The sequence below is a fragment of the Typopeltis vanoorti genome, chromosome 21 (assembly GCF_054136105.1).
Source record: "Typopeltis vanoorti isolate ZY-2024b chromosome 21, IOZ_Tvanoo_1.0, whole genome shotgun sequence".
NCBI classification, from domain to species: domain Eukaryota; kingdom Metazoa; phylum Arthropoda; class Arachnida; order Uropygi; family Thelyphonidae; genus Typopeltis; species Typopeltis vanoorti.
This window is the reverse complement of record NC_143569.1, coordinates 59,271,010-59,295,645: the sequence shown is the minus strand read 5'-3', so window position 1 is coordinate 59,295,645 and position 24,636 is coordinate 59,271,010. Positions and strand designations below refer to the sequence as shown.

The 24,636-nt window shown below is 35.4% G+C and overlaps 1 protein-coding gene across 3 annotated transcripts in view; it reads left to right on the top strand.

Moving 5' to 3' along the window:
• Window positions 1–17,844, top strand: part of sn (fascin domain-containing protein singed) — a 143,379-nt gene extending 125,535 nt beyond the window's left edge. For all 3 annotated transcript variants that reach the window (XM_090411015.1, XM_090411014.1, XM_090411013.1), the window contains exons 4-5: window positions 2,245–2,543; window positions 16,909–17,844. In XM_090411015.1, coding sequence (XP_090267141.1) covers window positions 2,245–2,543; window positions 16,909–17,120 — 511 coding nt within the window. In that variant the 3' untranslated portion in view covers window positions 17,121–17,844. The remainder of the gene's footprint in view (window positions 1–2,244; window positions 2,544–16,908) is intronic.
• Window positions 17,845–24,636: the final 6,792 nt, after the last annotated feature.

Genomic DNA, 24,636 nt, shown 5'->3' with positions numbered 1-24,636 from the left:
TTTGTATTTGTTTAAATTATGTTGATTCCTGAGTGCTGCTGCAGATCTCATAAATTTACTATGATAGAGCATGGTGGTTTGAATATCACTTATGGAGATAAGTGGTATCCAAACATGATCTGCAATACCAGATTGACACCATAATCGTGATTGCAGATGTAAGATAATACAAGTTTAAAAATTAATAAATCTAGTTCAAGAATTCGGGATTCCCTAACTAAATAACTGCTATAATAAATTTGGTATGAAAATCTGCATAGAGAGACTGAAATTGGCAATTTTCATTGAAAACTTCATCCTGAATGGAGAACCTATAGAATAAGTAAAACATTTCAGTTGTTTATGCACAATTTTTAGTGAAGATGACAAATTAAATATGGAAATAGGCAACAGAATTAGCAAAGCTGGTAAAGAAGCAACTGAATAAATTTATATGGAATAAGAAATTGCAGTTAACACTAAGTTAGCTATATCAGATGGTGTCCAAACCAGTTTTAACTTATGGATCTGAGAAAAATTAAAGTAAAAAAAAAAAGATATTAGAAAGGTATTTGACATTGTTTAGCATTCAGGAATGTGTAAGCAGTGTTAATTGGTCTCAGCAGAATGAGAAAGGAAAGGTTAGCAAAACAGATTTCTGATCCCAAGAAAAAGATCCATGGGAAGACTAAGAGCTGTGGATTGATGGAGTTAGAAATGCCTTAGAAAACCAAAATATAAGACCTAATAGCAGTGGAGTCCAGACCTAATCTGGAGGAAAATGTCAATAAGAAGTTAGTAATATAAATTGTGTTATTAATTCAGTATTAACACATACGCCTCTTGAGGGTACACATCAGGAATTTGACTTTTTTTTAGAACTTACCATTAAGTTAGTCAAACAAGACTTTCCTGCTAATAAAAAATTAATAAATTTTTTGTAATTAATTTCTGCATATTTCATTGTTAACCATGCTAGTGGCCAAGATGTCTATATACATAAAGGTTATGAATGCGAAGTGCATATTAAAATTGTAATACCTTTGATATTACATTGAAATATACGATGGACACAAAGCATATGAGGATGTGTATTTGATCCATAATGGCTGGTTAGGTGGTTAATAACTTGAAGGGTTTGTACTGTAATGAGTCTCTTCTCATCCACTTACAGGCTTTTATGGAATATAAACATCTCCAGAGTGAATTTCTTTTAACTCTACATTATGGAATAGGTATGCTGATATTTTTATAATTTGGAATGGTACTTGCTCTTCTCCACAAAATAGTAATTCATTTCATCCAAAAATTCAGTTTGCATTAGAAAAAAACAATGTTAGCTTTTTTAATCTGTTAATTCATCAATAGGACAGTAGTCTTTTTTCTTTCTGTATTTCAGAAGAAAACAAGACGTAACATCCATGCACAGTTACACCATCCATGTCAGAAAAGTTGGCTATTAAAACCTTAATTTATCATGCCTATACATATATATATATTTTTTTTTCTACAGATGACTTATTACATTGAGTTTAAATAAATGAACTTTTGTAATTAATGGCTTCAGTTAGACCTGTATCAACAAAACCTTTATAATAATAGTTATAGGATTTCTGCTTCTGCTGCTCAAGAAGAAATTACTTTCATTCCACTTCCATATGTTTTTAATGAAGGAATATCAGAACTTTCTGCTAGAATTCTTAAGCAACTTAACATTCACATAACATTTCATTCTATTCAGAAAATCTTTCTTCAACTAAGAAAGATTCTTCCATTACTTTCCAGGCATCTACCAGATTCTTTGCTCTTGTGACATATCTTATTTGCTTGTACTCATTGCAGTGAAGATAAAACGTACATCAGGTATCAAACCGAATAATCTGGTCTTGCATTACATGTCATCTCTACTGAACATAGGGTCCTTCCAGAAAAACAAATTTTGCTTAAGGGTGGATTCCTTTATATAGGAAGGCCTTTATAGAAGCAAATGGCAAGCTATAGACCAGTCTGTATTTCTTTTGTAGTTAAAATTTTGGAAAAATTAGTGAGATCGTATACAGTAATGGGTAGACAAGGGAAATGTGTTCTGTCAGGATCAGCATAGATTTGAGAAGTTTTTGTTTTAGTCATCTGCTATATACTATATATCAAGTTGTTCCTTTTTATTTATATTAATAAGATAATGTGTTTAAATGGCAAGTTTATATATATCACATTCTAAAATGTCAGTCTACATTTCCCTTATTTATTTTTATTCCTTTTCAGATCTTCTAATAGCCTCTTTAATCTTGATTGGCAGTCAGATGGTAGTGTGGCATTCCGTGCTAACAATGGTAAATATGTTGCTGCCAAGAAGAGTGGACATCTATTTGCCAACAGTGACAAAGTGGAGGAGATGGAAAAGTTCTTTTTCTATCTTATCAACAGACCAACCCTGGTTCTGAAATGTGAGCAAGGCTTTGTGGGATACAAAAGCCCCTCTTCACCAAAGCTTGAATGTAATAAGGCTACTTATGAAACAATTTTTGTAGAAAAGAATGACAGGGGTATATGTTACTTTAAAGGTAAGACAATATTACTGTAGCACAATGCTTAGAAACTAATTCTATTTGGGAGATGGTTATGCCAATTATCAAAAGAAACTTGCCATTTTTGCTTATTTGTATTATGATAGAGATCACGGGTCATCAGGAAAATTTGTTTAAAATGCTTAGATACCAAAAGTTCCTAGCAAATAAGTTTGCCGATGCCCTAAAAGAATGCAGAAGAAAAATGTAAGAGCTGAGCTATCTGTAAAAGTATTTAAACAAAAGTCATGGAAAGATATTTGGTAATAGTACAGAAAATAAACATCAGAAAGGTGGCAAAGTGTTTTGGAGGCTATTGAAGAAGCTTAGAAATGGAGGAAAGAGCATTGTAAGAGAAATCAAAAATGATAAAGGTAATATAAAAGCTGAAGATAAGGATATCCTAGATGTCTCAAGTAATTACATTGAAAGACTGTGTTAAACAAACCAAACAGTGACAGAACTGTACTATAAAATTCTCAAGAGGAATGCTAAGAGTACAAATCAATACTTGAGGTACAAAAGCCATCAAAAACTTGAAATTTGTAATGGCAGCCGAAGTAGATTTTTGACCAGAAATGCTTAAGCATGGCAGTATAAAAGTTTAGCAATGGCTACATCACATAATTCAGAGGGCCTGGTCAGAAAGTAGAATTCCTTATGATTGGAATAGAGCTCTCATAGTACCCATCTTTTTTTAAAAAAAAAAAGCTGAATGTGAGAATTGCAGAAGAATTTATCTAAGTGTTCCAGATAGGATTTGGAAAAATTGTGGAAGAGAAACTTTGAGAACAGACTGGGTTCAGATTATTATTATTATTCAGTCCTCCATGGAGTTAAAAGACTCATCGTGGGAGGTCCTTCCTAAGAACATAAAGTCTGTCAAGACTCATTGAGGGGAGGTTCCCCCTAAGAAACACAAAGTCTATCATATCACTCCTTAAACTCATTGACCGTTCTCACCCTCACCACTCTATCAGGCAATGCATTCCATGGCTCAACCACCCTCCATGCAAAGAAACCACTCCTCACCCTCTTGCTCACAGTTTCCTTTCGTAACTTCCAGGGATGGCCTCTTGTCATCACTCCTTTCCGCTGTTCAACCAAGTGAAAGAACTCCCCAGTGTCAACCCTGTAACCACCTCTCAACAGTTTAAAAGTCTCAATCATATCACCTCTCCTTCTATCCACCAAACTCTGCAGTCCACATTCCCTCAGCCGATTCTCATAACTATCCTTGTACAGTCCTGAGACCATCTTTGTCATCCGTCTTTGTATCTTTTCCACAGTTAATTTATCCCCTTCAAATCCTGGGGACCAAATCTGAGAACAATAATTCAAGTGTGGTCTGATCAGAGACTTATACAACGTAATGATAACCCTCTTATCTCTGCAGGTCAGTGTCCTCATAATTGCAGCAATCCTCTGTTACCTTCACTACCTTTGCAATATGTCCCCTAAATTTCAGGTTTCTATCAATCATCAACCCCAGATCTCTTGTCTCCCCTACTTCCTCCAGTATAACTCCTCCCATAGAGTATGCAGCATCCCATCGATGTTTCCCAAACCTCAAGACCTTACATTTTGCTGCATTAAACCGACAACCCCCATTCATTTGCCCATCTATCTAGCTTATTCGATGGAGGAAAGAGTTAGTCTTATGCTTTCACTTTAAGAAACAATTGAGAAATTGTGGGAATATGACAAGGATATCACTTACTGGCCTAGTTAGCAGAGGTTAGCAATTTTTGCTCTCCAGCCAAAAGGCTGCAGGTTCAAATCCTGCCATAGGCATGGATGCTTGCGATTGTCTGTGAAAATACCAGTTGTGGTGGGCAGTATACGGTGTTGGTGTAGATGATGGTAGTTGTGGTTCGTTGTAGTTGGTGGATTGAGTGTGTTGGAGACAGTTGTAGAGTTGGTGCCCTCCCTGGAGGTGTCATGTAATAATATGTACTAAGTTAAAGATGCCAAGAAATTATATTCTTGGTTTTGTCCTTTATCCACCTGTAGGCAAACAAGGTTTGTGCATGATGTACAAAGTTTGCACTTCACATGCAAAATTTGTTTGCTTAGACATGGATAAAGAATAAAACCAAGAATATAATTTCCTGGCATCTTTAACTTATAGTATAACCAAATGAAAAAAAAAAACTTTCGATATGTACTTTAAGTTTTGCAGATCTGGAAGAGGCATATGTCAAGGTGTCCAGAGAAAGCTTTTTAAAACACTTCACTTGTATGGAGTGAATGGAACATTTATACAGAACATGTTGAAAGTTTTTTTTTTTTTACCTTGGTTCTATTATACCTTAAAGATCCCAAGAAATTATATAATTGGTTTATATAATATACTCACTCCTGAGCTACTTGTATATAGAGACTGACTTTGCATCACTTGTCTTAGTATGTATCCCATAATGCAAAGTACATGGCCTTTTGGACGTGTGAAAATGTTATGCATAATGAAAGGGCCACTACCCAGACCACTGTTTTGCTTTCTAGGGTAAAGGATTATATAATTTCTTGATATCTTTAATGTATAATAGAACCAAGGTAAACTTTCAATGTCTTTCTAATTCAGATTTTTATTAATAAGGTCTAACACCTTTTGGCTACTTTTATGAGATATAAAAGTAGCTAAATGAAGTGTTGACTTCTGCATTATCTCACCTTGGTATCTCTCTCAGGTCTTGCTCCCACTGAGGCCTGAAAGGTAAAAACTGGTCTGGTTAGTGACTCTTCCCTTTATGCATAGCATTTTACATGTCCAAAAGGTGGGTGTGTACGTGCTTTGTATTATGGGATACACACAAGGCAAGTGAAGTGAATTCATTAGCCTCTACACACACACACACACACACACACACACACACACACACACACACACACACACACACACACACAAAGTAGCTCAGAAATTAATATATTTCATGTGCAAAACATTGTTTTGCTTCCTTAGGTAAAGGAATAAAACCAAGTGCTGTAATACATAGTCTATACAGTAATCCCTCTATTAGTGCATCAATTTTTTTAATACCCAAATTTGATTAGTGTGCCTATATACATTTTAAAAATAAATGTTAGGTTTTAAAAGTTTTCTATCTATACAATTTTATGGCTAACTATTTTACAGACTCACTCACCAGAATGAAATAATTTAGCTGCCAATTTAAAAACATTTTACAAAGTTATTTTTAATGGCATACTACACTACTTCCATGTAAACTATGTTCCAAATTTTTACCACCAAAATTTGTCATCTGCTATAGTACGCTCATAGATTCGAGACCCTTCGACACTTCTGTGCATCTCACAAAAAGGAGAATCCATTCTGATAATAGGGTAATCAATCGGTCTTCTGGGATGAGTTGTTTAAAAGAATTATGGTATGTCTCAGGGTCTAGTTAAAGGAAAAACGATGAAGGAAAAATATGTCGGAAAATTAACTTCTCTTTTATGATCATTGTAGTTTTTAAAGTGGTAACTATTTTGCTTATATAACAGTTGGGAAATTTTATCTATAAAGCATATGATTTCGTGTTGGCGACAAATTCGTACGTCTTTCGTTTCTTTCTCCCCTTCAATGATAACGTCCAAGAGTTAATATCTCATTCTGAAGAATTGAACCATTCCGACCTGCTAAATTTAGATGCACAGTGGGAAGATCCCGAAGAATATGAAGAAAATTAACCACTGATAGTCAGCCAAAAGAGATTTAACAGAAACAATTTGAAAATATTTTTCATACAATCAAAGTTTTTAAGCAGCAATGCTTAGAGGCTGATCCTGATGAAGAGAGAAGCAGTAAAATTTGCAGAAGAGTAGAACAGGTAATAGGGCCATACTGTCGGTTGTATGAAAAAAAGAAACAAAATGCCTGCTAAACTAAGTTAGCTCAATTCTTTGTTAAGAAGTAGAATAATAAATTTATATTCTGAATGTTTTATTGCCTTTCAGCTTCATGGTTTTTCCTTTAACCCTGAGACATACCCTAATTCTTCTATAAAAAAAACAAAACAAATTAAGGGTCAAAAAAGAAATCTGAGGAACGAATTACCTATTTTTCCATAGGTTATTATATTCAATTAGTGTGTTTTTGATTAATGCACCTGTTTTAAAGAACGCATTAGGTGCATTAATCAAGGGATTGCTGTATTTAAGTTGTCAGTCAACAGTTATAATTGAAGAAAATACAGAAAGATGGTTTGATGTAAAATCAGGGGTAAGACAAGGATGCACATAATCTCCACTATGACATATCACCATGTATTCTTAAGGAATATGCACCACAGTTGGTGCCCTTGACCTGGTTATTTAATGAAAGTCTTGCAGTGGGTAGGGTTCCTAAGGAGTGGAAAGAAGGCAAAATAGTACCACTCCAAGCATGGTTCTAGGACAGAAGTTTCCAATTAATAGACCAGTCTGTAGAACTGCAGTTGTAGTCAAGCTGTTGGAGCGATTGGCTAGGAATAGAATACAGGATTGGGTTGATGATTATAACATTCTTTATAATGGTCAGTATGGATTTGTAAAGGATAGGTCCTGTTTTAGCAACATGCATGCATTTTATGTTAGGATAATGGGTGTGTTTGATAAGGGAGAATCATATATAGTGATCTTGGACTTGGCAAAGGTTGGATAGATTACCACATGAATAAGTTGGTGTACAAGCTACAGAGGATGGGAAATAGATAGTATATTGGTTAGATGGATCAGAGATTAGCTCTCTGAACAATACCAGAAGGTTGTGTATGATGGAGCAGTGTCACAAAAACAAAAAAGTTAGTGGTGTGACCTAAGGTTCTGTTCTTGGCTCCTGCTGTTTAACTTGTTTGTAAATGATATGTCATGTGACTGACTGGGGATCTTCAGTCGTTTGCTGATGCACAGTTGAGAAAAATAAGTAGCACTGCTGATAATTCCTTTCATGAAGATTTCAATAGACTTTTTACTAGGATAAAGGAGTGGGAGTTGTAAATGTTGGAGTTTTTAATATCAGTAAGTACAAGGTGTTGCATTTTGGAGTGCAGAAATGTAAGGCTGTGTACTATATTGATGGTGACGTACTGCAGGAAGTGGATGAGATTGGAGATTTGGGGATAATGGTTGACAGTAGACTGAAATTTAGAGAAAATAGTGCTAGTGTTGCAAAGGCTGCACATCGTAGTGCTGCTATAAGGAAGTGGTTGTGCCACTGTATAAAGCACTGGTCAGACCACACTTGGACTATTCTGCTCAAATCTGTCACCTGGTTTTCGGTGTGTGTGTGTGTGGGGGGAGACATTGGAGAGGATCCAGAGGCAACTAACTAAGAGAATATTAGGACTTCGGGCTGCTGGCAATGCAGAGAGAGAGAGAGATTTCGTGGATAGGAGAAAGAGGCAATATGATAGAAATTTATGATAGAGGATTTTATCAGATTAATCTAGATAAGATTATAAAACAAAGGGAAAAAAACTGGAGGTTATCCCTGGAAGTTATGCAAGAGTGTGGCTAGGAGGAGTAGATTTTTTACGTGGAGAATTATCAGTGATTGGAATGAGTTACCAGAATGTGTTGTTAATGCAAGGAGTGTTAAGGATTTTAAGATTCAATATATGTTGTCAATTGAATGAACCTCCCACAATGAGTCTGCCAACTTAATGGAGGGTGTAATTAATAATAATTATTCATCTATATGGATCACATAATGAAAGATAGTGGCATTAGGCCTGATATTAGACTTGGAATCTCAAACTTCTCTTTGCTTTATGCAGATGATGTACTTCTGAACACATGTGAAAGTCTCCAGGATTCTGTAACTAAATTGAATAACAAATCTGGCATGAAAATCGGCAATAAAAAGACAAACTATGACAACAAATAGGAGCATAGAAAACTTCAGCTGTATTCTGAATGGAGATCTTATAGAACAAATAAAACATTTCAGGTATTTAGGCACAGTTTAGTGAAGATGGCAAGTTAAATTTTGAAATAGACAATAGAATAAGTGAAGTTGGTATATAGTGGCTAGCCAGCTGAATATTTATATGGAATAAGAGAAATTAGCCAAAACACCAAACTAGCAGTATACAAGATGAGTGTTCAAACCAGTTAAGTTATAGATCTGAGAGTTCAGTTAAAAATAAAGCACTTGATCAAAGACTAGACTACAAAGGCAGATTCTGAGAAAAATTAGAGAAATGAATCAATGGCAGAATCACATTAAAAATAAAGATATTAGAAAGGAACTTGATATTAGCATTCAAGAATGTGTCAGCAGAGCTAATCTAAGATGGTGTGGCCACTTAAATAGAATGGATAAGGAAAGGTTATCAAAACAGGTGTTTGAATGGCAAGAAAGAGACCCAAAGGAAGACCAAGGTCTAGGTGGATTAATTCAGTCAGAAGTGCCTTAGAACAGGCATTCTCAATCCTATACCTGCAGGCACCATGGCGCCCGTCGACCAATTTGTGTGTGCCTGTTGCTGTTCAGCCGTGTGCCATATAGTTTGAAATAATAACGTGCACATCATTCAACAATTCATGGCATGCTATATGACTCGATCATTAATGACACATGACGAGTATTAAACACATACAATGTAAAGTAGACGTGCATTCGAAGTTGTTCATTATCTGTTGCTAATTATGTGCATAATTTTAACGGTGTTTTGTACTTAAATTTTTGAAATATTTTGATTTTTAATCCTAAAATGAGTGAATCAACACTGACTGGGAGGAAACATTATTTCATTAATTTTAAAGATAATTTTGTTTGTTGTGCAACAGTAGAATTGCAATTCCGAAAAAACAATGTTGAACGCCACGTCCAGACAATGTATGCCACTTTTAATACAAATTATCCACTTAAATCTGAAATAAGAACAAAAAAAATAAATCGACTAAAATCGAACTTAACTTACATATGTTACATAGGTTGATTGATAAAAACCTGAAGTTTAGGGGACATATTGCAAAGGTGGTGAAGGAAACACAGAGGATTGCTGCAATTATGAGAAGGACACTGACCTGCAGAGATAAGAGGGTTATCATTCCGTTATATAAGTCTCTGATCAGACCATACTTGGACTATTGTTCTCAGATTTGGTCCCCAGGATTTGAAGGGGATAAATTAACTGTGGAAAGGATACAAAGACAGATGACAAAGATGGTTTCAGGACTGTACAAGCATGGTTATGAGGATCAGCTGAGGGAATGTGGACTGCAGAGTTTGGTGGGTAGAAGGAGAGGTGATATGATTGAGACTTTTAAACTGTTGAGAGGTGGTTACAGGGTTGACACTGGGGAGTTCTTTCACTTGGTTGAACAGTGGGAAGGAGTGATGACAAGAGGCCATCCCTGGAAGTTACGAAAGGAAACTGTGAGCAAGAGGTTAAGGAATGGTTTCTTTGTGTGGATGGTGGTTGAGCCATGGAATGCATTGCCTGATGGAGTGGTAGGAGCGAGAACGGTCAGTGAGTTTAAAGAGTGGTATGATAGACTTTGTGTTTCTTAGGGGGGACCTCCCCTCGATGAGTCTTGACAGACTTTATGTTCTTAGGAAGGACCTCCCACGATGAGTCTTTTGACTCCATGGAGGCCTGAATAATAATAATATATTTAAATTTTTATATAATGTAAACTTTTAACTAATAAAACATTTGATTATAATGTAAACTTTGTATGTATTCATTTAACAAAAGAATTCAAAAAATTTGCTTGAAAAAATAGATGGTGCCCATTGCCCTACCAGTAGTTTAGAATATGCTCTAGGAAACAAAGATTGGGAACCCCTGCCTTAGAAGCACGAAATGTTAGATATGACAATATTGGAGTGCCTCCAAATAATAGAAGATTTTGAGGAAAACTGTTGATAGGAGATTACTAATGTAAACAACTTAATCATGTTGTGCTGTCATAGAAACTTGAATACCCCTTGGGAATACATATCAGGAAATTGATGATGCTTAGAGATAAGAAGCAACTTTGCTTTGTGGTAAGCAGATAATGTGGTGCTGAAGTAGTGATTGGATCTGATAAGCTGAGTACTTCCAAGGTTTGTTCCATCTAATCCAATCCTTGTCTGTCCAAGATGGGTTGTGCCTTCTGATGAGGGGTTATAGGCAGTAATGCAGCCAGCTTGTCATTCCTCTGTTGCTTCCCAAAGGGCAAGCAGAGCTAATTCTTTTTTTTTACACTATTTCGAAATAAAAAGGTTTAGAAAACAAGCAGTTCTATTTTTACACAGCATATTTTGATTTAACACAGTTCAAATGGTGCTTATTTTTAAAATTTCTCCTTGGATTTAGTTCTGTTAAATAGAGTATTTCCATTATAATTATCATTTCCTAGAACGGTACATATGTACCGTTCTAGGAAATGATAATTATAATGGAATTCTTAAACTTGAATTTTGGGGAACTTCCTCGATGTTTTAAATATCAGGAATTACTCTAAGCTACAGAATGTAAACAATTGTGGTGGCGACAAAAAAAACAAACAATTGTTTTAGTAAGATTCACTGAAGTTAAGCCGACAGATGATCCTTTGTATTCACATTCTGTTCCTGGAAGCAGAAGGGTGCTATGCTGATTTCTTGAGGTTAAGTTGGTCTGTTACGGGAGGCATGCCTAAATAAAACTGCTTGGAAGGAGTTAAGCTATTTACTAAACAATCATTTCTTGTTTACAATTAGAAATAGTTACATTTTTTGTTCGTGAAAATTTTTTTCATGCAATACATTTTGTCTAAGGCAATGCAATGAAAGGTGTGAATTTTAACACCTTACCAGTGCATTGGAAGGCTAACAAAAAGAAATTTTTAATGAATGGTTCAGTGTTTTGTTCCAGAAGTTAATAGCTATTTGATGGTGAAAAAATCTGGACTTTAAAGTTTTATTGATTATAGACAATGTGCCTGGCCATCCTGTTTTAGAACACCCAAATGTTGAATTTTGTTTTCTGCCACCTAATACAACCACTAGATCAGGGTGCAATTGCTACTTTCAAAACTTACTAAATTAGAACATTCCAATCAGGGGTGTGCCTGTAGTGTCAGGCACCTGTGTGCAAAACTTTAGTTGGCACCCTATACCCCTCCCCCAATAAAAAAAATCACTTTATAAAAACGTATCAGTGAGTAAAAATGAAATATATTATAAGTTTATTGAACAAAAAGCAGAAATTATAAAAAAAAGTATAAAAAAACAATAAACATACAAGAAGGGTACAAAAACAACAAAAATAATTTGGAAAAAATAAAGTAAATAAATAATAGTAACTTACAAGTATATAAAATAGGAACATATTAAATATTATTGGGTAAAGAAATAGATAAATAAATATTTAAACGGAAAGAAAAATCGCACAATGTATTGAACTTTTCTAGTTTTCATTAATGAAAATTCTCGAATAATATCATGTCTATCAAGTTGATCCAAAATATCTGACTCTATTGATATAATGGCAAGATTTGAAAGTCTGTCTTGTACCATTGTGGAGCACAAGTAGTTTTTAATAATTTTAAGTTTAGAAAAGGACTGTTCTGCAGATGCTACATATACCGGTAATGACAAAAGAATCCGAAGAGCAATTGCAAAGTTTGGATAAACTGTGATTTAAGTCGTTTGAATACATATACCGAATTATCTGATATATATCGTTTTTAAAATTAGAAATAAATGGTTGGCAGTGTAAAATCTCTTCGCATAAATCGTCTCCGTCAATGTCTGAATGATTCTAATGTTACTTTTTGTCATAACTTTTTACAACAAGATAATATTCTAATATTCTTTATTTTGTGAAGTACTTAACAAATACAAAAACTGGAATGAATTCATATGTTCTTTTAATAAAGTAAATCTTTCCTGCAAAGATTGTAATGTTTGATCTATTATGCAAGAAAAAAAATTACTTGAAATGAAAAGGATCTATTATATTTTCATAATCAAATTGTGTTGTCTTTTTACGTCACCTTAGTGGTCTACTAAGGTGACTACTGCAAAATACAGATTCTGTCAAATTTTGTTGCAATTAATTTTGAGCTTTTTACAATTTCTTTGAAAGTTTCATCAGACCTATAATCGTTTAAAAATTGATTTAGATCATTCAGTGCATCTAAGGCAAGTTGGAGATTCATAGACGAAGACTGTAGTATCTTGCTGACAAAATTCACTTGATTTAAAATATCATACCAAATCTTTGGTGCCTTTACTATCCTGACGCCTGTGTGTCACACCCATTGCACATATGGCTGGCGCACCCCTGACTTCAATACCTTTTTGGATAAACTAGATAAGAATAATCTGACAGTTATTGATGTGTGGATGAAATTTTCTATTTTGGATTTCATCAAACTTGCTAAGTTGGCATTATCAGAATTGAAACCATCAACTTTAAATGCATGCTGGAAAGCTACTTGGCAAGAATGAGTGAAAAAGAAGAAAGTGATGGTGATGAAGAGATTCCACTCACTGCAAAATTAATTACAGAAGGGCTTCAAATGGCTAGAAAATTAGTCATTTTCTTGCACATGATACAAATGCTGAACAGTTTAAACACGAACTGAAGTCATGTATGGTGCGATGTGATGAATTATACAAAGATCTAGTCAAACAGGATATCGATTAATTACAGAGTTCGTGGTAAAAAAAAAAAATCAACCTTCAGAATTATTGAAAATTAGTGCTAATTTAGTTCCTTTTACTGAAGAAAACATTTTGCCATTGTAGTATGAACAGGACGGCCAAAGTGTTTCAAGTGATGGAAGTGATTTCATTCTAGTCTCTCAGCTACTGCTAGAAAGTGATGGTGAATAAAATTTAACTAATAACCATATGCACAGGTGTATTTGGACTTTTTTGAATTTATTTTATTAGTGGCACACTCTTTTCTTTAAGAAAGATACATATGTATATACTTTAAATAAGTATTTAAAATTTAAAAAAATTTCAATTAAAATGAAATAGTGTCGTATTCAATGATTTTTGTTTTGTTTGAAAATAACTTGCTGTTCGTATCGGGTTTTTATATCTGGAACCATTCTATTTTTTCATATGCATTGTAGTCTTTTTTACAGATTTTTCTGGAACCAATCTACCATGTAAATGGAGAATTGTTGCAGTGTTGAAGATGTGTTCACATCTTCAACACTGCAACAGCAACAATCCAACTTCACACAGGTAGCAATAAAATATCAATTGAAAAAGGTGCTGACAAGGAGTGACTCTATCACTTAAAATCTTTACAGCAGTCCTTCAAGAAATATTTACTATAAACTGGACAAATCTTGGTATAAAAATTAATAACAGAAACTTAACATACCTAAGATATGCAGATGATATGATTTTTGCAAACACTCCAGAAGACCTATATCATAAAAGCAGGAAAGTTGGTCTAAAAATAAATGGAGAAAAAACTAAAATCGTGTTTAATCATTTTGTAACACCAAAAAACATAATAGAAAACAATTTCTTGGAAAGAGTTTCTTCTTATACATACTTAGGTCATCTCATTGATCTAAACTGTGGACTCCCAAAAGGAAATAAATAGAGCTGGAGTGCATTCAGAAAATTGAAAAGCATTTTTCAAAACAATGATTTCCCGCTCTGTTTGAAAAGGAAGACATTTAACTAGTGTATATTTCCAATCATCACATATGGTTGTGAAACTTGGTCGCTAAAAGCACTGGCAAATAAACTAACAACTCAAAGAAAAATGGAGAGGTTGATGCTAGGATAAGACAGACTCGCATCACTGACACCATTCTTCACCATAAGCAACTAAAATGGAAATAGGCCAAACATCTATCCAAAAGAGAAGATGAGTGATGTATCACCATACTAATGAACTTGATTCCAAAAGAAGGGAAACAAGGCTGAGTATGTTCAAAAGAAGGTGGACTGATAAATTGTCAAATTTCCTTGACCATTTGCTAGCCTGGTTGGCCGAGTGGTTAGCATATCTGCTCTCCAGCCAAAAGGCTGCAGGTTCGAATCCTGCCATGGGCATGGATGTTTGCGATTGCCTGTGAAAATAATAATGGTGGTGGGTGGTAGATGGTGCTGGTGTAGATGATGATAGGTGCAGTTCGTTGTAGTTGGCAGATTTGAGTGGTGGAGACAGAGTTGTAGAGAAGATGCCCTCCCTCGATGAGTCTTTGAACTCCCTGGAGGTGTCATGTAATAATAATTGGGGAAAATTGGTGTCCACCATTGCCAAGAACAGAGAAAGGTGAAAAGAACTGGAGGAGCCTTCGTCCAGCAGTGGACAGAAAATGGCTGAAAAGAAGATGTGTTCATGTGGGCTGGTTCGTCTGTTTTTCAAGGACGAGAAACCCAAGTTTCTGGGAGGAAAGAAACCATTCACCTCTGTATGAGACTAGACAATCTCCATCTAACTGAAAAGATCTGATAAAGGTTTTCTGCATGTCATGTAATTCAAACCCAGGTCTTTCTGACTAAGGGCTGATTCTATACCAGCTGAACTAGAGGCTCTGAAACTTGCTAAGTAATTAAATAATCTGGAGGTGAGGCAAACCATCAATCTTCATAAAGTAGGTTATAATGAAATGCCTAGGAAAAACATCAATATAAAGCAGTATAGGCTTGTTGGGAGACAAAAGAGAGAGGGGGGGAGATATATATGAAACGAGGTACATATGTTCTTATCAAGTATAATGTACTGTACAACTTAACAAAACAGTTTTGCTTTATTGGATGTGATTTTTGTGTTTTTATTTGTTTTTTGATTTAGAAAATAGTTTGGACTAAGTAATTTATTTAAATGTTATCATTGCACAGGCACCTCTATAGCATCCTAAACACTCATCGTGGAAGACCTAAACTATCAATGCAATATGTTGTACCTCTCCTTGACACCCTTACAAAGCACAACTGAATTGGGTAACTCATTCTGTTTATTCACCACTCTCCAACAGAAAAATGCATTCCTTGCATCCTTGCTAACCACACTCTTACACAACTTCCAAAGATGAATTCTTATGACCCCCCCCACTTTAGCCAATACGTGGTAAAACATTTTCCTTGCATCAATCCTATAAAATCCTTGGAGTAACTAAATATTTCTATCATATTCTTTTTTTTTTGCCTGTCAATTCACAAACCCTCAATCTATCCTCATAGGAAGCATTTCACACACCATTCACCATCTTGGTCACTTGTGTCTGGAACCTCTCCAACACTGCTTCATCTCCCCAAGAAACCCAGGTGACCAGACCTGAGCACTGTAATCCAGATGTGGGCATATTGAGGCTTTATAATTAGGAACGATAACTCTTATCTCTGCTTGTTAGTGTGTTCCTCAATAATAAAGTAATCCTGTGAGCTACCCTGGCTACTTTAGCAATATACCCTCAATTCAACTCTTTATCTATTACTATGCCCTTAAATCCCCATCCATTTCCTGGAGTATAGTTCCCTCAATGAGGTGTATAGCTTGTAATTGATTTATTCCAAAATGCATAAATTTACGCTTTTCAACATTAAATTGACATCCATTGTCTTCCCATAGTGTCAGTGTATTTAAAACATTCTGCAAGCTCTCTACATGATTAACTATTATCCTACCCAACTTTGCATCATTAGCAAACTGAATATCTCTGATCAAATTATTTCTTATATCATTTATGTACAAATTAAAAGCAGTGGTCCAAGCACCACAATAATGGTGTGCCTGTCTTCTCCTGGATTCTGCTCCTCTGTATACATTTGGTAACTGTCCATCAGCAACTCTTTCATAAACACATTTGTAAAGTCTAAGTCAGCTGTTGCTGTTATTAAAAAAAAAAAGTTGATTACTACGGCATGATCAACCATTCGCAAAGCCATGCTGCTCATCATAGAGTAGCATATTCTATTATCTTTTTGACTGACTTTTCCAGTACTTTTACCACCACTCCTGAGATACTGATTGGTATACAATTTGCTATCATGGACATAGATCCTCCTTTATGCAAAGGAATTATTTTGCCCTCCTTCCACCCTCTTGGGACTTTGCCAGTTGAAACTTAGTCTAGTCAAAAGCATTCCCAGTTCCCTTTCACATTCTCTTAAGTCGATCTCATCAATCCCACAGCTGTATTTGCATTCAGATTTTGCAATATCCTAAGTACCTCTAATTCATCAACCTTTGTTCTCACATCAAATCTGTCACCTCTGCCATAACAATATCTTTCATAATTGACATTATCTTCTTAGTAGCATAAGCTAAAGGCAAAATGAGTTGGAACTCATTAATTTCTTGATCATTAAGTTACTATTGTTTATTTGTGTAATGTACTTCAAAGTATATTTGTAAAATCTGTTGTAAATCTCAGGGTAGCTTGCAAATTTAGATGTATTAAATATATTTTTTTTCAGGACCCAACAAGAAGTACTGGGGCCACTCTGACAATGAGGGAATCTCAGTGGATTCAGATCCAGATACCAGGCAAGGTTTCTATATTGAGCTTCGGGAGCCTTCTAAGTTGTGCATCAAAACCGTGCATGGCGCATATGTGATTGCTGACAAGAATGGGATCTTTAAGGTTGGTGGGAATGATCCGTCCACTGCTACTCTTTGGGAATATTAGACTGTTTTATACCACAACTTTGGTATACATGTTTTCATGACTAGTTTTGCTCACTAAATGGTGTATCAGTTTGGTACTTACAATTCCAGTTTGTAATGTTGATTGAAAAGTTGAAATTGTAATGCCTAGATAACTTCTTCCATGAGAGAAAGGGAGAGAGAAAGATGTTTTGAAATCTAGTAAGGATGAGACAGTGTGATACAGTGGAGTCATTATGTGAACAATGCAGTTAGTTGTATATTCAAAATGCCAGTTTCATGGTAATATGGTGCATTTTTTTAAAATCCATATCACATTTTTCTGGTCAAATAAGTATTGTCAGCTGAGCTGAAGCTTCATGTTTGTAGTATGAAGTCTGCCATTGTGGGCAGATGTAATTATGTGTGCTGTAATTCTAGCTAAGGCCATAATGTATGTGATGCTTGACTGTATAATTTATGAAATGTCCAATGTTTCTCTTGGCATTTCATATGTGACCATAACATACTGTTAACATATATTGTATTACTTCTGTTGCTTTTTTTCTGAAATGAATTTTCTACACATTTGATACTTTTTTATGTGATTTATCTATTTGGTAGCAAACTTTTTTATACTCATTGCACAATTTTGAAAGCTATGTTTACAGCAATTTTTGTACTTTCAGCTGTTGCCTTAAGCATTTAAACAGGACTTTGTGGAAAAAAATGTGAATTCTGTGGAAATTAATAAACAGTAAACTGTACATTTTTTGCTGTGTGAATTTATTATACATCTTTTTATAGCTCATCTTAATAATGAAGTCAGTGTTTATAAAATATTAATGGCATTATAAAATATGCAGCCTTTGCTCTAGGACAGTAATAGTGATTTCATATGCATTCTAGTACTGGTTTATTAATTCTTCAAGTTAATAAACCTTCACTAGAATGCATAACTTTAGAAACCTTAACTTTAAAGCTAATAAACCTTTAATTTCAGAGCACCGAGGGAAGAGAACTCTCTGAAACCGGTATAAAAATGTGCGATTTTTTACATGGCAGTGGTAATGTGCAATAAAACATGGGATGAAATTGATTTAGCAATGAGTCATCTGATTCCATGGAGGTCTGCTTATAAGAGTGGTACTGTCATGCATAGATATTTACATAGCATATTCTTAATATGTTGAATCTGATTATCAGTTTGGTAAGGATGGATTATCAAGGCTATATCTGCTTAATATTTTTCTTAAAGGATTATTCTGCTGTTCTGGCTTCTCATGGTTTGCAAAAACAGTTGTGATAGGATAAGATGCAGCAGATCTGTCACAATGAAAAAAAACTGTTAAAATTACTGTGGGTCCAGCTTTTGTCTACCTGGTGAGAGCTGAACTTCCATAGATGCCCTTTTCTTACCCTTCATAAAATTAAAAATTCCAACTAATATCCTGTATGATCCTTTAAAAAGTTTGTAGATTGCCATATTACCCTCCTTCTGTTTGTTAGTATCTGCAGCCCACAGATTCTCTCTCCTCATACCTGATATCATCTTTAACACTGCTGTATCTGCATTGCCTATACACTACAAAAACTCCAAGATCTCCAGCATGGTTAGTTTCTTGTGTCATTATCTTACCAATATTATAGACCTTTTGAATATCTCATTACACCAAGGTGTATAATTTACTAACACAGAACTGACAGCCATTTTCACATGTACCCACAATTCTGGGCTTGTTCAAATGATCCTGCATAACTGTTTCCCAACCTACATGATAATGTTCTACCAGATGTCATCAGATATTTTTTAAAGATTTTAATTATTATTCCTGAATGAAATAAAGCTTTAAAATTTGCCTGGATTAAGACATTTACTAAAATGAATGAAGAATAAGAAGTCAAATTTTTTTTCAGTGTGTGCTGATGTAGTGAAATCATCTGAATGCAAAATTGCTGGGAGCAGGAGTGGACAAAAGTTTTTTTTTTTTTTTTCAGTGCACCAACAAGTGTGATTTGATTTTGACTATTGCTAACCTTGGTATAAGCATGTGCAAGGGTTTGAGCTTCTGTTATTTAACTTGAACATCAATGACATCGGAAATGATTTAAAGAATAGTATCCAGTTTTTTGCAGGTGATTCAAAAATGTGAAGCAATAGTTGAAGATGGAGATCTTGCAGGATGACAAAGCTGATAGGCAAAGGATAATGACTATAGTTTAATGTGGCAAAGTGCAAGATCTCCAAGTGAACTTGGATCTCAAACTGTGTATTACATTGATGGAACTGGATTGCAGGATATTGAGATGATTGTGGACATAGTTGAAGTTTGGATGGAATATTGAAAAGGTGACAAATAGCTCATAAAGTTATTGAACACTTATTGATAAGCAAGGATAAGGAGGTGATTATTCCATTTATATATGGAATAATCACCTGGATTCCTTCAAGATGAGGAAATGGAGCAGATCTGTAAACAACTGACTGAAACTGTTACAGGTGTATGGGATGTGCCTTATAGGGATAGGCTGAAAGTGTAGTTAGACGAGTTGATAGACGAGGTATAGAAACGTGTTATTCAAGGGATTTTATAGCATTGACATAAAATACTTCAATACGTCATGTAGAAACGAAGAGAACAAAACCAACCTCTAAAAATTAGTGATTGGCAAGGTGCAAGGACTAATTTTGTTTACTTTGAGAAGGATGATTGAGTTGCCAGAGATGGTGAGTACTTTATTGATGAATGAGTTTAAGAATAATGGCTAATACCTCCTAGGATGTTTTTTTGGTACTGCCGTAGATAGGAGCCTGAGGGGAGAAAATGTTGGAGATTTGTGTGAAAGACAGTTGTGATATAATTTTCTTGTCTTGGGGTGCCTTGGCTTAAATCAAGGCTTTAAAGCAGAATGGGGAAACTTTTCCCTACCTATAAGAATAGACTGTGTGTTTAATGTAAATCTTTTAGATAAGAGTAAACAAATAATCCAATCATGAAACGGAAATTTCAAGGAATTCATGCTGTTTGATATTGCTTTATCATGCAAGGATAAGAGCATGCGTGTGTGTATGAACAGTTTTCGGATCACAACTTAGTTTAGATTCTTTTATCTAAATCTACATAGGACTACTGGTGGTGGTGTGTGTGGGAGAGAGCTTATTATTATTTCCCAAGACCTCATGGAGGCAAAGACTCATCTGGGAGGTCCTTTTATCACACACACACATCTCACCATACCATGTCTTAAACACAAACTCCTTGCGGACACCACACTTTCAGGCAAGGCATTCCAATCATTCACAACCCTGCATGAAAAAAACCTGCCTCTCACACCCTCTTTATATAGTTTCCAGGGATGACCTCTGGTTCTCCCTTGATCTCTCACTATTCTCTGTAGAACTTCACCATTGATCTTATAACAACCCCTTACCAATTTGTAGGTCTCCATATCTCCCCTCTTCCTTCTCTCCACCAGACTCTGCAAATTACATCTTCTCTTGCAAATTACATATACTCAACATTCCAAAGGTCAGAAACTACCTTAGTCATTCGCCTTTGGACCCTTTCCAACATCTCTTCATCCTTCTGAAAACTCAGTGACCAAATCTGGGCACAATAGTCCATGTGTGGCCTAATCAAAGCCTTATACAATGGAACAAGAATCTCCTTACTTCTACACGTCAATGTCCTCCGCATCATTCTCAGAAGTCTTTGTGTTGTCTTCAGTTTTGGCGATGTGTCCCCTAAATTTTAGATCCTTATCCACTATCACCCCTAGATCTCTTATTTCCTCTACCTCCAACAATCTATTCTCACCAAGCATAAATTTTGCATCCCATCTTTGTTTTCCAAATTTTAAAACCTTACATTTTGCAACATTGAACTCGCATCCCCATTTACTTGTCTTCTTGCAAGTAAATGGGGATGCGAGTCTTCTTGCAAGGCCACAGCATCTTCATTACTCTTTATGGTTCATCCCAACTTTGCATCATCTGCAAACAACTGAATATCTCCATCCAAATCTTTGCCATTATCATTAATATACCAGTTAAATAGTAATGGCCCTAAAACAGACCCCTGAGGCACTCCACTAGTGACTTTCCTTTTCCTGGATATTGCACCCCCATACACAACTTGTTGATACCTATCAGATAGCCAGTCTCCAATCCAATGCACTAATCTAATATCCAACCCCATCTGCTCTAGTTTGACTGTCAACTTATCATGAGGTACTCTATCAAAAGCCTCTGTGAAATCCAAGTATATTGCTGTGTATCCTTCTCCTCTGTCCAAGAAAGCAGTCACTTTATTGTAATAAGTAAGTAGATTACTAAAACATGACCTCCCTTTAGCAAATCCATGCTGTCCATCAAAGATTATACCATTGTTGTCAACCCAACTCTGGATCCTAGTTCTCACAAGCTTCTCCAACAACTTAACCACAACACACCTGACACAGAGATAGGCCTATAGTTTGATGCTTGAGTTCGATCACCTCCTTTATGAAGTGGCACAATCTTGCCCTCCTTCCATTCTTTAGGAACTGCACCAAGTGCAAGACTCGTATTAAAAAAATATGTCAAGGCAGGTGTCAACTCTCTGGCACATTCCTTCAGAATACGCGGTGATATATTATCAAGTCCCACAGCCTTATTTACATCTAGTTTACTCAACTCCCCAAAACCTCTTGCTCACTTACAGTCAGTCTCTCCTCCCAATCATCAACTGCTCTCAATCTCTCCATGAAGTCACATTCACAAGATTGAAAGATCTTTATGAGCTGCTCATTAAGTATCTCCATCACACATTCTGCAACAGCTGTCTTTATACCATTTCCTCCAATCAATGTCCTCCTTCCATAATCATTCTTTCTTTTGCTGGAATATCGAAAGAACTCCCTAGGATTCTTTTTGGCTTCATTAGCTAACTGCTGTTCATAGCTCTCTTTAGCTACTCTTACCAATCAAGTCGCCCTCCTTGACTGGTCTTTGTAGACCTCATGAAATTGGTTACTTCCACTTCTCTTATGCTGCCTCCACAATGCCCTTTTTCTCTGTATCGCATGCTTAATATCTTTATTCATCCATCTCACACCTACCTTATTTAACCTTCTCACCCTTGGAATACATATAAACATTGCATCTACTAAATAGTTTTTGAAAATCCCCCAAGCTGCATTGATCCCTTTTCTAGCTAACTCCTCATTCCATGCTACACCTGCAAGCTGTCTCCTGAGCTCTTCATAATCACACTCCCTGCCCCTTGTAGTTCCACATATACCCTTTTTTCATAAGGGTCCTTGCACTGCTGGCAACCACCCAGGTAATCACCTCATGGTCACTTTAACCAATTGGCTTTTGCAGAGTAATCAACATTATTATGCATTCATGTGAACAACTGCATGATGCTATTGGTAACAAATGCTTCCATCTTACTACCTGCCATATCAGCACAGGAAAGGAAGCCAGTTGACATTAAAATTGCCAAAGAGATACTGAGTAAAGTTGAAATGAAAAAATCAAAGAATTAGGATTAGTGGCATTATGAATTTGAATACAAGACTTTCAATTTATACGTGATAAATGTATGGTGATTAATAGTATTAATATAGCTAGCTCTAAATTATGCTGATGAAGAATATAATAAATTTAGTTTAATCCTTTATCTAAGTGTGAGCAAACAAAGTTTGCACCTGAAAGTATCTTCAGGACTGGGGTAAGGTGGTGCAACACCAGGACGACTCCTTGCAAAGGTGGAGCAAGCTACTGTCACTCCTGTCTCAACATCTCCCTTTTGCTCACACTTGGATAAAGGATTAAACTAAATTTATTATATTCTAACCAAGTGAAAAATAAACTTTCAACATCTTTCTCTAAATCCAGAGTAATTTATTAAAAAGGTGGCACACCATTTGGCAACTCCTATAGGTAGAGATGACCTTGCTAATGCTTCTGGCTGGTATCTCCACTTGGGCCTGGCTCCCACTCAAGAGACCCCAATAAAGGTCAAAACTAGTCTGGATAGTGGCCATTCCATTAATGCATAACATTAAACAGAATAGCTGTTAACTGTTTTAACTTCAAATTAAAAAAAAAAATAAAATTATACTTAACAAAAAATTATATTCTTTACCCAAATGTAAGCAAACAGTTTGCACATGGAATATCTTCACAACTAGGCTACTTCTATGTATATAGAGGCAGTTTGCTTCAGTATTCATAATACAAAACATACTTCCTGGCAGGCTATATTGCTTTGCATTAGGGCAATGGATCATCACTATCTAGACAGGTTTTGACCTTTATCAAGGTCTAATCTGTGAGACAGTAATATGAAGATTGAAATGGGTAATTATTAATGAATCTGAAAGCTAGTCCCAGTCCATCTAACCACTAATAGTAATCAGATGTGTTTATAAAGTCTAAGAATATCATTGCATATGAACCTTTCTTATTCAACATGTTCTTCACATATCCATACAATCATTATTAGAGAATCCTATGCATATCAGCCCAATTCCAATATATTTTTCGTAGATAGTTTCTCCAATACCTTAACTGCAGATATACAAAGTGGTCTATAATTTTAACTTTTATTTTGGAATGGTGTTTATTTAAGAATTTTCCAACTTCCATTAAATACCAAGGGCTAACTTTTTCATATATATATATATATATATATATACACACGCACACTTTAAAAATGTGGCATGTCATCCATTCCCACAGATTTCTTAATTTGTAGCCATTGGCCAAGATATGGCACAGATTTTTGAGTTCTGTGAACTCAAATATCTGTACCAATGCACATCTCACACAGAGACACTTTCTTAGACTATATCATACTGCCATAAACGATTTTGTACAAAACTAAGAGGGGGGAAAACGAATAATTGGTTCCTTTGCTTCTAATTCCTCTATTTCTCTCCCTTCTAAGTTTTCCACAAAATCATTTATGGCAGTATGATAGTGCTTATTAAATAATTCTACACTTTAGCCAGTCACTTGAAAGATCAAGTGAATTCTTCCAGTGGTAACCAATATCACACTTCCATTATTCTTCCTCTTGCTTGCCACTGGAAGAATTCACTTGAATTATCTTTCACATGACTGGCTAACCTCTCATGCTGCACTTTTCCTTCATTACCTTTCTGGCCTGTATTTTATATTCCTCAATCATCTGATTACTACCAGTTGTCTTGTACCTCTTTAATGACATCTTTTCTCACACTAATCTGAATTTGCTGTTCATCCACTTCACCTCTCTATTAATTTGCACAACTCTTGTATTATAGATATACATTGCTTGTATATCAGATGTTAATTTTCATGCTTCATTAACTTTTTTATCCCACCACTCAACCTATGGTATTAATGCTGGTTAAGAGGTTTCATAATCATCCACCTTTAATTCTATATACTTGACCGAAACCTTGCTTGTCTGACTACTTCTCAAACCAGTAACTCTTTATCTTTCACCAACTGGTAGCAGCAATGATACTTAATTCATAACTAAAACCTCTGAGGATATTGCCAAATTAATGCTAAAATCTTGTGT